Source organism: Nicotiana attenuata, chromosome 3 (genome assembly GCF_001879085.1).
Source record: "Nicotiana attenuata strain UT chromosome 3, NIATTr2, whole genome shotgun sequence".
Classification (NCBI taxonomy): domain Eukaryota; kingdom Viridiplantae; phylum Streptophyta; class Magnoliopsida; order Solanales; family Solanaceae; genus Nicotiana; species Nicotiana attenuata.
The window spans coordinates 55,702,749-55,718,055 of record NC_031991.1 but is presented as its reverse complement, the minus strand read 5'-3'; the positions used below and the strand labels follow the sequence as shown (position 1 = coordinate 55,718,055).

Genomic DNA, 15,307 nt, shown 5'->3' with positions numbered 1-15,307 from the left:
TTTCAAGTGACTGTCACAATAATTAAAGTTACAAAAGGGATATAATTGCAATATATAGTAAATTTGTTTTTGAGCCAGCTTCATTACAAAAAAGAAAAGAAAAAGAAAAAGAAAAAGAAAAAATCTAAGTATAATATTTCAAATCACAAGGATCCTTAACGAAGATTTGAAATTATTCCATAAAATAACCTTTCATATTTTTAATAAAATAAAGTCCGAGCCGTTTGTCCAAGATTTTGAATTTGAAGAAGAGAGCCTATAATAAAAAAAAAAAAATCACAAGGAAAAGAATAACCCAAATTCAGACAAAGAGAAAAAGAGACCCGATTCAGTCGGGTCGGTGCTTTGGACTTTTTGTGACGCATGTGAGTTAAAATTGGCTTTTGTCGGAACTCCTACGCGCCAAATCCTTATCTCTCTCATTCTGCGTCGGCATTTGTGTGTCCATACGTGCCACGTGTACTGCTTCGGACAACGAACAACAACGATCGAAAGTCGAAACCAGTTTCAAGTTCGGGTCACAAGTAATGGTCGGGTCCGAGTAAACAGTTCCTGTATGTTTACGACTAGTCTCTAACTTTTCAGTCCACTACGTTTCTTTCTCCCCCACCCGCCCACCCCTCACTTTTTTTCTCTCTCCATGTGACTTTCCTAAAAACAATGGCAACGATCATATCCCGCATTCTCATCTAATCCCGTCAAATCTTCTGATTTTTCGTTTTACCTCTCTCAACCCTAAACTTGCATACTCATTTTCACCTTCATTTCACTTCATCTACTGCTCATATATTCTACTCTAAATCTTGGAGTTTTCTAGAGAATTCTGGTCTTTCTCATTTCAAATTGCTTTGAGCTAAAGAGACCCAGCTGTATTTGCATTCTGGTTACTCTTGTACTTAATTAAGTGAATTTTATTTGAACTGCGTTAAACTAATACCGCTGTAAGATCAATTGTGCTGTTGAATTGGGAATTTTATAGAGATCCGTTGTAGGTATCAATTTGGGTATTCTGGACTGAAGAGTGGAGGTATATCAAATTGGGGGGTTTGGATCGGATCGGGGGAGAAACAGCGCCATTAGATGGCGCTGTTCAGACGCTTCTTCTATAGGAAGCCGCCGGATCGGCTTCTTGAGATTTCTGAGCGGGTCTACGGTAAGCTCCTCCTTTTCTCCGCCCAAAATTCTGTAATTTTGTGCTTCCTTCTGTTTTTGAGCTTATGTACTGTGTTAAAAAAACTTCAAGTTGCTACTTGTTTCTACATTTTACTTGGACTTACTTTGGTCGAGCATATTACCATTTTGACATTTCTCTGCAATTACTGAGTCACTTATGAGCTACATTTGTAATTACAGCTGATACAATGTAAGTTGAAGTCCTAGAGTTGAGGAAGTGCAACTCCCCTGTGAAAAATGTCTAAACCTAGTACCCTACATTTTAGTTTCTCACCTTGCTCTTAGCCTAATTTAGCTTAGAAGGTGAAGTGAGTATATTATTTTTCTAAGTTGGGCGGCTATTGTGCTTCACGGACCGTACTACTGGCGGTATGTCAGAGCAGTAGCTTCTTCCGGTTGATACTGTAATTATTGACGCTTTGTCTTCTTTTTGTTTGTACTCCGTACTTGCAGTGTTTGATTGTTGCTTCTCCACGGACGTGTTGGATGAAGATGAATACAAGACATATATGGGAGGGATTGTGGCTCAGCTGCAGGACCACTATGCAGATTCTTCTTTCATGGTTTTTAACTTTAGAGAAGGTGATAGGAGGAGCCAAATATCTGACATATTGTCCCAGTATGATATGACTGTGATGGATTATCCTCGGCAATATGAAGGGTGTCCACTTTTGCCTCTGGAGATGATTCACCACTTCTTGCGCTCGAGTGAGAGCTGGCTTTCACTTGAGGGCCAGCAAAACGTCCTGTTAATGCACTGTGAGAGGGGAGGCTGGCCTGTACTTGCTTTTATGCTTGCTGGCCTTCTTTTGTACAGAAAACAGTACACTGGTGAGCATAAGACTCTCGAAATGGTGTACAAGCAAGCTCCTAGGGAGCTTCTCCATCTTTTGTCACCTCTGAATCCGCAGCCATCTCAGCTTAGATATCTCCAGTACATCTCCAGAAAGAATTTTGGCTCGGAATGGCTGCCATCCGATACACCTTTTTCTTTAGATTGCGTCATACTTAGATTCCCTCCTCTATTTGATGGTGGGAGAGGCTGCCGACCAGTAGTTCGTGTTTATGGACAGGACCCTGCTTCAACAACCTCTAATAGGAGCTCTAAGCTACTCTTTTCAACTTCAAAGACAAAAAAACATGCTCGCTTCTACCGACAGGTAATCCCCAGCTTTAAAATGGTGGGACTTTTTATGAAGAAGTTAGCTGAAATCTGAAGTTATCTGCTAACTCCTCACTGCAGGAAGAGTGTTCACTGGTGAAAATAGACATCCGTTGTCGTGTCCAAGGAGATGTTGTTCTCGAGTGTGTCCATTTGGAAGATGACCTAGTAAGGGAAGAAATGATGTTCAGGGTCATGTTCCACACCACATTTATTCGCTCAAATGTTTTGATGTTAATGCGTGATGAAGTTGATGTCCTGTGGGATGCGAAAGACCAATTTCCTAGAGGGTTCAAAGCAGAGGTCTGGTATTTTTTTCTCTGACTTTGGATCTTATTTCCCCTCTTTAATGTTTACCATGAAATTGTCAGAGCTGAAGCATACTCATATATATACCAGGTGCTCTTTTCGGATCCTGATGCTGTTCCATCCACTGAAGAAGTGCCAAGTGAGGAGGAGAATGGGACTGAAGGTGCTTCACCTGAGGAGTTTTTTGAAGTCGAAGAGATATTCAGCAATGCTGTTGATGGACAGGATGGAAGGGGGGAATCTGGAGCCCACATTGTTAAGGAAAGTTTGGAGGATGATGATAGTATCGAAATAATCTGGAAAGAGGAAGTGGAACATCATGCATTTCAAGATTGTGCATCAGACGAAGTAAATCACAAGCAAGAAGGAGAGTCTGCCTCAGAAACCAACATTTTAGGAGGTAGAAACAATTCTATAGCCTCCAAGGCTGTAGTTTCCAATGTTTCTAGCAAGATGGAATCAGAACTGCTAATGTCTGGAGATCGTGTCCCATCAGAGGATGGGGAGCTAAAGCAAGATAAGGAAGACACTCTGAAACAGAAGCAGTTGGAGAGGGAAGGTGTACAACAGAAGATGAGTGCTGATATTAATAAACAAAAAAGTGATAAGACAGTCTCATCTCTAAAGAAACAATCATTCTGCAACTCAAAACCTTCTGCTGATGGCGTTGGTCCAAAAAATAAATCGAAACAGCAGGAATCCCAGGGCACTGTTTTACGACAGGCAAAGCCAAATGCAGTGTCGCGGTGGATCCCGCCTAACAAAGGTTCTTACACTAATTCAATGCATGTAGCATATCCACCATCAAGGTATAACAGTGCTCCTCCTGTGCTTGCTCTCACCAAGGATTCTCAATCTGGGGTTAAATCAAAGTCACCATCTCCTCGAGCTTCTTCAGAAGCTATAGTTTCTGCTGAAGCAGGTTGTCTTCCAGGTAAAGACTCCTCATGTCCTGCTACAATCTCTGCTCCTGAATTAGCTGACAGGCAGGCCCTGCAGCTTCATCCATCTTCTCGTTCGCCGAGCACTTCATCTCATGAAACGGCTGATGCTGAAGTAGCAGGAACTAATTCATCATCAGCTTCTACAACTCCACTTTTGTCTCTGCAGGAAAGCAATATTTTGACAGCTTCTTTTACTCAGCCAGCCTCCAATTCTCCACCAGCTCCGACCGTGCCTCCCCCGCCACCTCTGAACACGCCATCTCTGTCTCTTTCAAGTAATATCCAGTCTTTTTCACCTCCTCCTCCACCTCCCCCACCCCCTCCACCTCCGCCATCGACTAGCTTGAGGATGACTCCGATGGGTGCCTTTTCTCCTATCCCACCACCACCACCACCTCCTCCTCCTCCACCTCCACCTCCACCCACATCATCCAGTGTATTAAATGTTGGTAGGGTCTTCTTGCCACCCCCACCACCACCCCTTTGGTCAAGTGGAGGGTATGGAACTTCCTCAGAAGTAGTATCTAGTTCGTTCCCGCCTCCACCTCCTCCACCTCCTCCACCTCCACCTATATATGCATCTACTGTACCAAGATTGGCTGCTTTTGGGGTTTCCACACCATCACCACCACCTCCTCCCCCTCCACCTCCACCTCCTATGTGTGCTGCCTATTCTCCTCCTCCTCCTCCGCCCCCACCACCACCTCCTCCTCTACTTGGCTCTTCAGCACCACCTCCCCCTCCACCACCACCATCTCTACATTCCTCACGATTTGCTCCACCTCCACCACCCCCACCACCTTTGCGAAATGCTCCTCCTCCACCACCCCCACCTCCTTCCAGAAATGCTCCTCCTCCCCCTCCTCCGCCTCCTTTATATAACGCTCCATTTGCACCATCTCCACCTCCTCCACCCCCTCCTCCTTTCTCTAGAGCACCAACACCACCGCCACCGCCACCGCCTCCTTTGCGTGGCTCTGTACCCCCACCACCTCCTCCATTGCCTGGAGCTCCACCTCCTCCTTCATGGGGGCCTCCACCTCCTCCCCCTCCTCCTATGCGGGGACCTCCACCTCCTCCACCTCCTCCTATGAGGGGGCCTCCACCTCCTCCACCTCCTCCGGGAGGTGGCCCTCCACCTCCACCTCCACCTCCTGGAGCACGAGGGCCTCCAGCACCTCCACCTCCTCCTGGCGCTGGCCCTCCTCCACCTCCTCCTCCAATACGGGGAGCGCCACCTCCTCCACCTCCTCCCGGAGGTCGGGCACCTGGTCCACCTCCCCCACCCCCTCCAGGAGGACGCGCACCTGGTCCACCTCCCCCACCCCCTCCGGGAGGACGCGCACCGGGTCCACCTCCTCCTCCGGGAGCTCCAAGACCTCCAGGTGGTGGACCTCCCCCACCACCACCATTTGGCGCTAAAGGACCTGGGGCAGTTGGCAGAGGCCTTCCTCCCGGGAGAACACAGGGATTTTCACGCACAGCCGGTGGTGTAGCTCCTCGAAGATCTAACTTAAAGCCTTTGCATTGGAGCAAGGTAACTAGGGCACTGCAAGGAAGCTTATGGGATGAACTGCAGAGAAACGGAGAGCCTCAATTGTATGTTCCGTGCTTTTTGAAGTTTGACATTGCTTGTACTTGAGTCTTAAATTACTAATATTTTTGCTTCAAATCCAGGTCACCAGAATTTGATTTTTCAGAACTTGAGACTCTTTTCTCTGCTAATGTCCCCAAGTCAGATAATGCGGGTGGCAAATCTGGAGGCCGAAGGAAGTCTGTTGGATCAAAACCTGATAGAGTTCACCTGGTAATCAATGTGATATAATATCCTGCTTCTAGTAGGCCATTTGTAAACAATCTGAGTTCTGAGTAATACGGACCCAATTCTCTGTTCTTGTGGTCTTTCTGGCTTCTACTTGCCCGTTCATTTCATGTTTCTTTTTACCTGTGCCTTGATACCTGCTAGATGATTGCTTGTAGTTGCTTTACCTGCGTATTGGGTTTTGATGGTTGAAGGATTTCTTCCTTGTTATATGCAGGTTTACTAATGTTCTCCTTTTAAGTAATTCTTTTCTTTTCTTTTTTGTTTGGTAGGTTGACTTAAGGAGGGCGAATAATACTGAAATTATGCTCACAAAGGTGAAAATGCCACTGCCTGACATGATGGTGAGTTTTGGTTCTATTCTTCAATCTTCCTTTCTCCTTTGCTTTTCTTCTCAAAGAGGCTTGTCTTTTTTATTTTTTCTTTTCTCAATGGAAGTTGGACAAGGAGAAGTTTTGGTGCTGTTTCAATCCCAAGAAAAAAAAAAAGAATTTCTAATGCTGTTGGGAATCCTCAGCTACAGATTGTTAACTGAGATGCTTTGTAGTGTTACCAGGGCACAAGGAAAGGTGCTTAGGCCTTGTGATACTTTCCTTTCAGCTGTTAGGCTACCTGCATTTTTCTGCTTTCTCTTTTGGCTCTGTTTAGCAGATCATAAACAATATTGAAATTTGCAGGTTAGAGCCTGTTCTTTGTCTGGGTAAGCCGAAGGTTTGTAGAACCTGAAGTTAGGGTGAGAATGACTGCAGAAGTATGAATAAGGAATTTTTTTCCATATGGTGTTCCTTGTGGATAGTTACTGGGCCATATTTGGTCGATCTAGCAGCTATTTCTTATTGTACCATATTTGGTTGACCTAAGCGATATCTTTATTCTACATAATCTTGCTAGTTTGCTTGATGTTCTATAGGTTCTCATGCTTGCTTGCTATCGGCTCACCCATTAAAGTATGGTTGTTGGTTTGCCTATCATTACCTTATCAAAAAAATGAAGTGAGGTTGTTGGTTTTGGTCTGTAGGCAGCTGCGCTCGCAATGGATGAGTCAATTTTAGATGCTGATCAGGTGGAGAATCTTATCAAGTTTTGTCCTACAAAGGATGAGATGGAACTTCTCAAGGTGAGCTTATGCAATCTGCAGCTATTCTAGTGGCTGCAACTTTGTTTTCATGTTCCTCTTTCTCCTGTCTCTATTAATTGATCTTTCCACTCTTATTTCTTCTGAATATTTGCTATTACAACTGCTCAGAATTACACCGGTGACAGAGAGCTCCTGGGAAAGTGTGAACAGGTTAGCTAATCATATTATCTTGTTGTCTCCCCAGTCCCACGACATCGTAGTTCTATTTCTTGTTAGATAATCCTCATTTGCAAGTTCCATTTTCTCTTTACGATGATATGTTGCCATATGTATTTTGTTGTAGTGAAAAACCTGGGAAAATATCAGATTATTTTCCAGAAGCTGTGTTTCACAATTAAAAATTGATGCCCAATAGTGCATGTGAGTATTTAGCTGATGCATGGACCTTAAATGGTGTAGCATTACTACATAAGTCTTATTTTAGGTTACCCAAGGTAACTGCCGTTGTGTTACAATTTAAAGTGGTGCACTCTGACTAACAAAAGGCTTCTTTTACCATTAACCAGCATCAATAAATGCAAACATCCCTTCTGCTTCTGTTTTGGCTGAAGAGGAACTGGAGTGGGTAAGAAAAGCATAAGAGGACAAATACGCTTCCTTCACAATGTTTAGCTGCAGAATACCTAATCCAAAAAATTAAGAATTTTTTAACTGCAGAATTGTCCTTGGTAGACCTATTTGCAAATTGGCTTTGGTATATGATTTAGTAATTACTAATTACTGAAGTTGGGGTTCACCATCTTCTGCTATTTGATAAAGAAAGCATGGAAGTAGATATTGTTGATTGCATGTGAGACTGTCTTTAATAGTGCAATGTTCAAGATGAGGAATGAATTAATGCTGAGTGAGGAAAGATCTGGCTCTTCCAGATTTTAGGAGAAAGATTGGTGAACCAGGGTGGAAGATTGAATATCTTGTGTCCTTTGAGGGTGTTGACCCACCCCCACCCCCCACCCCACCCAAAAAAAAGTCAACTGGTATGGTCACTTCTCACCCATATAGTGTGGCAACTGAATTCCAGTTTAACGAATTTTGTCTGAGCTATAAATAAACAAGTAACGCAAAACCTTTCCCTCAATTTGACTTGACGTTTACATTTTTAGCTTCAACTTGCTGAAACACTTGTACCAGATTCTGTTCAAAAGAATTCACAGCTGAATTTTAAATTCAGAAAATAGATGATAGGAAATTCCAATTTTCTGATTGTAAAATCTGAACATTTTATCCTGTCAAATGTAATTTGAATCTTAGCTGTTATTGGTTCTAGCGGTTGGCCTCAAAATGTGCTGCTGTTTCTTGTCTGTGCCCGAAAATAATATCTTCACCAGTGTCTGGAAGACTTGGGGGGTGGGGGGTGGGGGGAAGAGGAATAGAAGGGAGAATAGAGGAGCATGTCAATGTTGATAAAGAGGTGGATGGGGGATGTAAGATGAGAAAATGTCTGACAGCATTGATGTAATTGGTTTGCGGGATTATGAGTAGTTGGATAAGAAGGGAAAGAACTAAGGAAGAAAGCACAATTGGATTGGCTGATCTGGAAAAATTTAGCAACATCCTCGACCATGTGAAGAACAAAAGAAAGGTCTCTAAACAATGTTGAAGAAAAAGGAGAAGAAAGAAGGAACAAAATTGCTTTTACTTAGTCTCAACCCTGTACCTCTCTGTCGATTATCACCTGTTTATCACTGTGCCACTTTATGTTATGCTTTTTTTAATATTTAATTACAAATAGGTGTTTTTCTGTCTGGTATGTAAAAGAACCACCACAAGGACCAGAATTTGTGAAACATACCAAACAAAATGAAACACAAGCTATATTTGGCTTCTATCCGGATTATCACGATAGCCTGTACTATTCCAGGGTGAGAAGTGATGGCATTTTTGATATTCAGTGTCTCAGATACCTAATTTGAGAGGCTGGCAAGATATTCATGATAATGACTTGTACCCTGTTATATTATTGTCGTCTAGCTGTAGAATGTTTTTGAGTGCTGTTGGTTTGGTTGATGATAGATTTGCAAGTTCCATTAGAAAATTTCAGAAAATTCTGGTAACTATGGTGTCTTTTCCCTGCCTTGCTGGCTCTTGAAAGAACTGATTTTCAGGGTAATATGAAACCATATTTCTGAATCCCAATGCATCGGTGGTAAGTCTGATATTGGTTGTCTTTCAGTTTTTTCTGGAGCTGATGAAGGTGCCTCGAGTAGAGTCAAAACTAAGAGTTTTTCTCTTCAAGATCCAGTTCAACTCTCAGGTTTGTTTGCATCTTGTAATCTTTTGAAATAAGTATCATCAGTATGATCTGAGATTTTAGCTTTATCTCAGGTTAAGGACTTCAAAAAAAGCTTAAACACTGTGAATTCTGCTTGCGAAGAGGTACTTTTCTAGGTTCTGTATTTCTCTTCTTTGCTTTTCCTATTTATCTTAGTATAACTCAGTGCTTGTAGCAGGTCCGATATTCTCTCAAATTGAAGGAAATACTGAAGAAAATATTGTATTTGGGGAATACATTGAACCAGGGAACTGCTAGAGGTAAGACTTTCTGCAGCTGGAATTTCTCCATTCCTCTTGAGTTCTTCGTAATCTCAGCTTTCTTAATATGAACTAATGCTGGAAAGTTTGAATATCATGTATGACTAACTCAATTGCTGCCATTGGGAGCTTGCAGCTTTTCAAATTTATAAATTAAGTACACGATTGCCCGACTAGATAAACAAGGAGAAATACCATAACTAGAGGTTTCAATTGTTTATTCTGAGTTTCCTATTTCGAAATGAGTTGGTTACGTGCTTTTACCCTAAAGTGGTGGTTTTCTTATCATGGATACAAGTTATTAAAGCAAGTCATTAAATTCATTCATTGTTGTTACAGTTTGTTAATTTTGCAAATGAAAAGTTTAAATACATTGAGAGATTCATCAATGTGCGGACTACTGTTACTGAATATATACAGAAATGTTCTGCTTAGACTATTTAGTATTTATGTGGATGATGAATAAAAATGCTAAACTGGGGACCAAATGGACCCTTGATTGATATATGATTATGTTACCTCCTGTTTAGCTGTCCCAAGGCAATTAGAGGATTAGCAAATTGTTTTATCTGATGGAAGTGAGTGTTAACAAATTTTGCTCAATAGTTTTGCTCCTGAGCTAGATGATTTTCGCCTTTTGGAAATCTGGAAAACTAGCATATATTTTTACTTAAAAGCGAGTAAATGTTTTGTGCCTTAACATGGATAGTTCAGTTGTTGCAACTATTTTGTACTCCCTCTGACGTAATTTATGTGTCATACTTCCCTTTTTAGTCTATCTTAAAAAGAATGTCATACTTCCTTATTATGAAACAATTTAACTTTAACTTCCTATTTTACCCCTGCCGCACAAATGTCTATGATTTGTTTTAGACCACACGTTTCAAAAACTCTAATTTATTTCTTAAACTCCGTGCCCAGTCAAGCACTGCAACATAAATTGGGACGGAGGGAGCATCTAACACATCTTCTTGGATCTATTGTGTTTCTTATTCCAACTGGAGCTTTTTAAAGATATAATATAGTTCCGGTGGAACTTAAGTACCGCATCGCATACTATGGATGTCGTAGTGTATGTGGTCCAGCAATTTGAAGTTTTCAATACAGAATTCCAAACTAAGTTGTACTTTCTTTAATTCAGGTTCTGCCGTTGGATTTAAGCTGGACAGTCTTTTGAAGCTCACTGATACACGTGCTACTAACAACAAGATGACACTCATGCATTATCTTTGTAAGGTGTGGATGTACCGTCGGTTTCATTTTTGTAGTCTCTAATGGCATGTTTAAACACTTTCAGTCTTCTTTCCAATTACTATACTTTGAAAATGGTACCCTTGGATCATGCTTTTCATCAATATCACCTCATGAAAACATGCTTCTTTTGATTTTCATATCCACTGGTTGCTATCTGAAAAGCACTGTGGAAGAAGATTATCTTCAGAGGACCATAAAGATTGTCTGAAAAGCTGTGATGACTTACAAGATATTCTTAGCAATGGTTGAAAATGTTTTGTCATTTTAACCCAATCGCTTAGTAAGAAATGCTGCGTGAAAAACCTGGAGCAAGAAGATTGATGAATTTGATGCATATGTGGTCTTCCTATCTGGTCAAGCTCAGTAGTTATAGATTTGCCAGAGTGTATACATTTTATTAAGGCTTGCTATGGAGGTTCTATAGTTGAAAATGATGTCATGCATGTTTTGTTTTAGTTTCAAGTATTTTACATGGTAGATGTGGGACTGAAAGAATGAAGTATCACATTGGTGGTCTGTCCTTAGTTTACTTGGTACCGCATAAAAGACCAGAAAGGATAAATTTTATATCTAGCTATATACCTATTCATAGTTAGTAGTAATAAGTTTACGGAATGGCATCTCTTGGAAACAAACGGAGTTAAGTAGTTTACTGTCTGGGCGCAAGGAATATCAAGGGGTTAAATGAATCTAACTTTTCAAAGGACAACCTCTTTTTGGTTTGATACGTGTCTCACCAGTTTTCTGTCAGACACGGTCTGCATTTGATTTGGTATCTTCTTTCCAGAAATGAAAAGTACGTCCTGTTATGGAGCCTGGATGTAATAAAACCAATGATGTGATATAGGGACTTCTGTATCAGGGATTATGAATGGTATTTGCACATATGTATACCTTATCGGTTCATAATTATGAAAGCAGCATTGCATCATTCACTGAAGTAACTTACCATGCTGAAAAGGCGTGCTCTTTAGGTAGCTCCCCTGTGTGAAGCCAATGAAAGAAATGTGTATTCAAAGTGCCGAAGCAGGTTATCTGTGGTCCATTTTTCTTCAGTAGGAGCACATTTGATTTGGCCTTTTTATTTAAGAAACATAAATTTGTTATGGTGGCCTGTTTGAGGTATCTGTGTTCTCTATCAAGTAGGTGCAGGTCCATCCATTTACTTTTCGCCATTTCTGCTTTTTGTTTTGATATCTAAGGATATGAATAGGCGATAACAGATAATAAATGAATTTAACTCTTTTCTGCTGAATGAAATTATCGGGTAAACTAAAAAACGATTCTGAGATCACTGTATTCCGGCACGTAAGTGCTCAAGGTGATCCTTACCCAACAAATAAAAAGTGCTCAAGTGTGATCAAACTTTCTATAGAAGTTCTTCTTGAGATGTATATTTTGGAAATATGAACCTCAAACTATACCTTTACGATCCTTGGCTATCATCTGATAGTTCGCTGTGTCTTGCCGAAGCTCTATAGTTCTAGGCATTAGTTGGTGCAAGAGTGATTATGTATCACAATATTGTCAAAAGTTTTCAAATTAAGGCACACTACTTAAAAGGTTACTCCGCTTCTCTTATACATTGGTTATAGACTATCTTTTGTTTGTAAAGAAGGGTTTAACATTGCATTCCTACTATTCTTAGTTTTATTCTCTTGTATGAGATGCCTCTTTTTTTTAGTTGTTTGGACATTCCTGTCACCGAGAAGTTTTTTCTTTTTTCTTTACTTATTTGTTCATCTACCTGAGAATACTATTCCATTTGATAAAGGCCTCCTTAAATCCGTCTGCCTGAATTCAGGTGCGGTTATGACCATCTCAGATAGTGTGGTGTTAGTAATTTTTCTCTTTCTCAGGTTCTTGCTGCCAAGTCACCAGCACTTTTAAACTTTCATGTAGATCTTGTAAGCCTGGAAGCTGCATCAAAGGTTACTGTCTTATCTCTTTATGATGATATTTCCTTGAATTTATCAGAATTGGTTAGAAATCCGTTTCTCCTTGCAGATACAATTGAAGTCCTTGGCTGAAGAAATGCAAGCAATCATCAAGGGTTTGGAAAAAGTTAAAAAGGAACTGGAGGCATCTGAGACTGATGGCCCTGTGTCTGAAATTTTTTGTAAGGTATTATGGTGGTTGTATTTCTTTTTTGATCAAAATGGCGGTCATATTTCTTTTAACTGTGTCTTAATTTTATTTGTTTATGTATGCAACTATTCTTCATGGTGTTAGGATGTGTAGAGCACTCATTTGTTAATCAGGTTAAGCTATTACTTCTAGCTTGAACAGCATCCTCCTATTGTCTTGTGAGATTTTAATATTTAATGAAAAATATCCATTTAGTCTTTTATCAAACTGTTGTATCTTATGTTCTCCCCCGAGTTTTAATATCTCCATTCAGTATTTCACTATTTCTTGATCTGATGGATAGATTGTGAATCAAGATATATTTTAACCTCATTACGGCGTAAAGCTGCCGCTGTAAAATTCCACGTACCTGTTGATGAAGAGAGCCTGAATTCCTCTTTTATCTCTTCTATTACTCTGGAAATTGGATGACTTTGTTTCACTGTTTGTCTCGTGTCTTTCCTTTATTTTTTTATTCATTTAACAAAAGGGTTAAGGGAACAGTATACATGGTTTTGTTTTTATTTTTTCTTAATGTACTGTATAAGTTTCTGGAGCATGCTATTATCATTATTAGAAAACTTAGTGCACTCCCTCCCTTCCCCAAAGAAAAGGTGGAAAAAAGAAAAAATCTTTTGGTCCTTACAACTTTGTTCTTTTGTCCTGCAAATCAGACCTTAAAGGAATTCGTTGGTGTGGCTGAAGTAGAGGTTGGTTCTGTCAAGGAGTTATATTCTGTTGCGGTAATTTCCTTTGCATTTTATCATCGCTTTGTTATATCATACTGCAGAGTCATCTTCCTATATGTCTACATAATGTTTAATTGTCATAACTGATGCACAGGGCAGAAATGCTGATGCAATTGCACTATATTTCGGCGAGGATCCTGCCCGATGTCCGTTTGAGCAAGGTAACGTATGTACAATATATTTTTAATCCTTTCCTTGCCTCTGTGCTGGAAAAATTGAGCGGATGAAAGTTGCCCCCTTGAACTATACTTTGTTTCATTAATGTCCTTCACATTTACATTTCTAACTACAAGATAAGATTAAGTGTGTTAAAGTTGGTCCAGCGTTATTCCTCTTGGACATAGGGACTGCTCCATGATTTTATAGAAATATATGACTGCCTTTATTTAGCTCTTTGTTAGAGCTGGGGTTTTTAATCAGTATGCTAATTTATGAGATTGGTTGATCGAACATGATCCAATGAAGCTATGCATCTTGTATGTGGGGATGTAAGAATTTCATTTGGTTCAATGTGATAAATAGCTGCCAATAACACCCAGTAGTGTATCCTGCCTGACCTCTGACGAGTTGGTACTTGCTGTATGGAATTTACTCAACTTTCATTTTGTTATGATTGATCTTGATTTAATAGTTACACCAATTGTAATTTTGATAGTGAACAAAAAATGTCGGTACTCTATTAATGTTTATCCTGCCTGACCTCTGACGAGTTGGTACTTACTGTATGGAATTTACTGAACTTTCATTTTGTTATGATTGATCTTTATTTAATAGTTACACCAATTGTAATTTTGATAGTGAACAAAAAATGTCGGTACTCTATTAATATTTTTTTATATTTTTCACTGTTCCGATGTCAGGTAATTTTTTGATATATCATGTGGAGGCTTGAAGTAATCAGCCTTGATCATTTGGTGGTTTAAGACTTATTTCCAGCATATGAATAAACATGAAGCACCTCTTTTTTGTTTTATGTTGATGATTACTCAAGAACTTGTATATATTACTGCATTTTACTTCAATGAGATGCATTTGATGGATCTGTGACCTTTGTTTGCCTCTTTCATGCTTCCCTGTTCTCATTTGTATTCTTTTGCCTTCGATGGTTCTGGATTTTCGGCTGCTAACCTTTTCCTCTTTTTTCTTTTGGTGCATCTGTTCGACAATCTGTACAGTCACTGCAACCCTCTTAAATTTTGTGAGACTGTTCCGCAAAGCCCACGAAGAAAACTTGAAGCAGGCTGAATTAGAAAGGAAGAAAGCTCAGAAGGAGGCTGAAATGGAGAATGCCAAAGGAGTTAATTTAACAAAGAAGGGTGTCAAGTGAATGCGAATGATTTCATTGTTTCAGTCAATATTGGGTGTCGAACAATCCGTGCCTGTTGGTTAACCATGTTAACCGAGGATATCTTCCAAAGACAGACCAAAAGCCTCCAAAATTAACACAAGTGCTGTGGCATTCTTTGGGTTCAAGAAAGAATATTGAGGCTTGTGAACCCCTGGAAGTGCAGTGAAATGCTTTGCAGATAGGAAGCTGAACCGGACACATCATTGTCGGAGCTCTTGGATGATGCAAGCAGCCTGTTGCTCCCTAAATCAATCCCCTTGATTTTATTATTGGCAGGATTGCTATCCACCTCGAGAGATTTGCTACATGATTAAGAAGATGCTGCAATCAAGACCGCGGATTTGGATATGCAATTATGGAGCAAACATGATGGACTCAGTGTTAGGCACAAAAAATGCAGTTGCCGCAATGTCAACGTTCACCATTGACCGCCATGATGCCATGTCAACTGTAAATTAAAAGTGTAACATCAGCTTGTATAAAGCCTAGGCAGTGTATCTAGATTCAAAGTTGATTCTTTTCATTGTAACATAGAAAAAGGGGTTCCCTGCTGTATCAGTTTTTGATGGGAACCTACCACGAAATTGATTGTACAGAAAGCATAGGAGAAGATAGGAATAGATTATTTAGCAATTAATGTATCAATATGCAGGCTGTAGGATTAGCGTCCCCTCTTTCCAAGATTCAAATTTTGGAAAATGTTCTAATATCTTCATTCATTAATGGCAGAAGTTGTCTGCATTTCCTTA

General features: G+C 40.2%; 1 protein-coding gene across 1 annotated transcript; it reads left to right on the top strand.

Moving 5' to 3' along the window:
• Positions 614 to 15,307, top strand: LOC109223805 (formin-like protein 20). The gene is made up of 17 exons (XM_019388240.1): positions 614 to 1,153; positions 1,627 to 2,333; positions 2,417 to 2,638; positions 2,735 to 5,187; positions 5,266 to 5,395; positions 5,683 to 5,754; positions 6,429 to 6,527; positions 6,657 to 6,698; positions 8,722 to 8,802; positions 8,874 to 8,924; positions 8,999 to 9,080; positions 10,222 to 10,316; positions 12,194 to 12,265; positions 12,342 to 12,458; positions 13,136 to 13,204; positions 13,305 to 13,371; positions 14,386 to 15,307. Exons 1-17 carry the CDS (start codon positions 1,081 to 1,083, stop codon positions 14,535 to 14,537), a joined length of 4,584 nt encoding a protein of 1,527 aa, XP_019243785.1. The 5' UTR covers positions 614 to 1,080; the 3' UTR covers positions 14,538 to 15,307.

Bases quoted from the DNA above. Each gene is read 5' to 3' on its own strand.
- LOC109223805 (XM_019388240.1), top strand. From the start codon at position 1,081: ATGGCGCTGTTCAGACGCTTCTTCTATAGGAAGCCGCCGGATCGGCTT. The intron at 5,188-5,265 runs GTATGTTCCGTG...CTTCAAATCCAG, and splicing joins AGAAACGGAGAGCCTCAATT to GTCACCAGAATTTGATTTTT. The intron at 9,081-10,221 runs GTAAGACTTTCT...TCTTTAATTCAG, and splicing joins GAACCAGGGAACTGCTAGAG to GTTCTGCCGTTGGATTTAAG.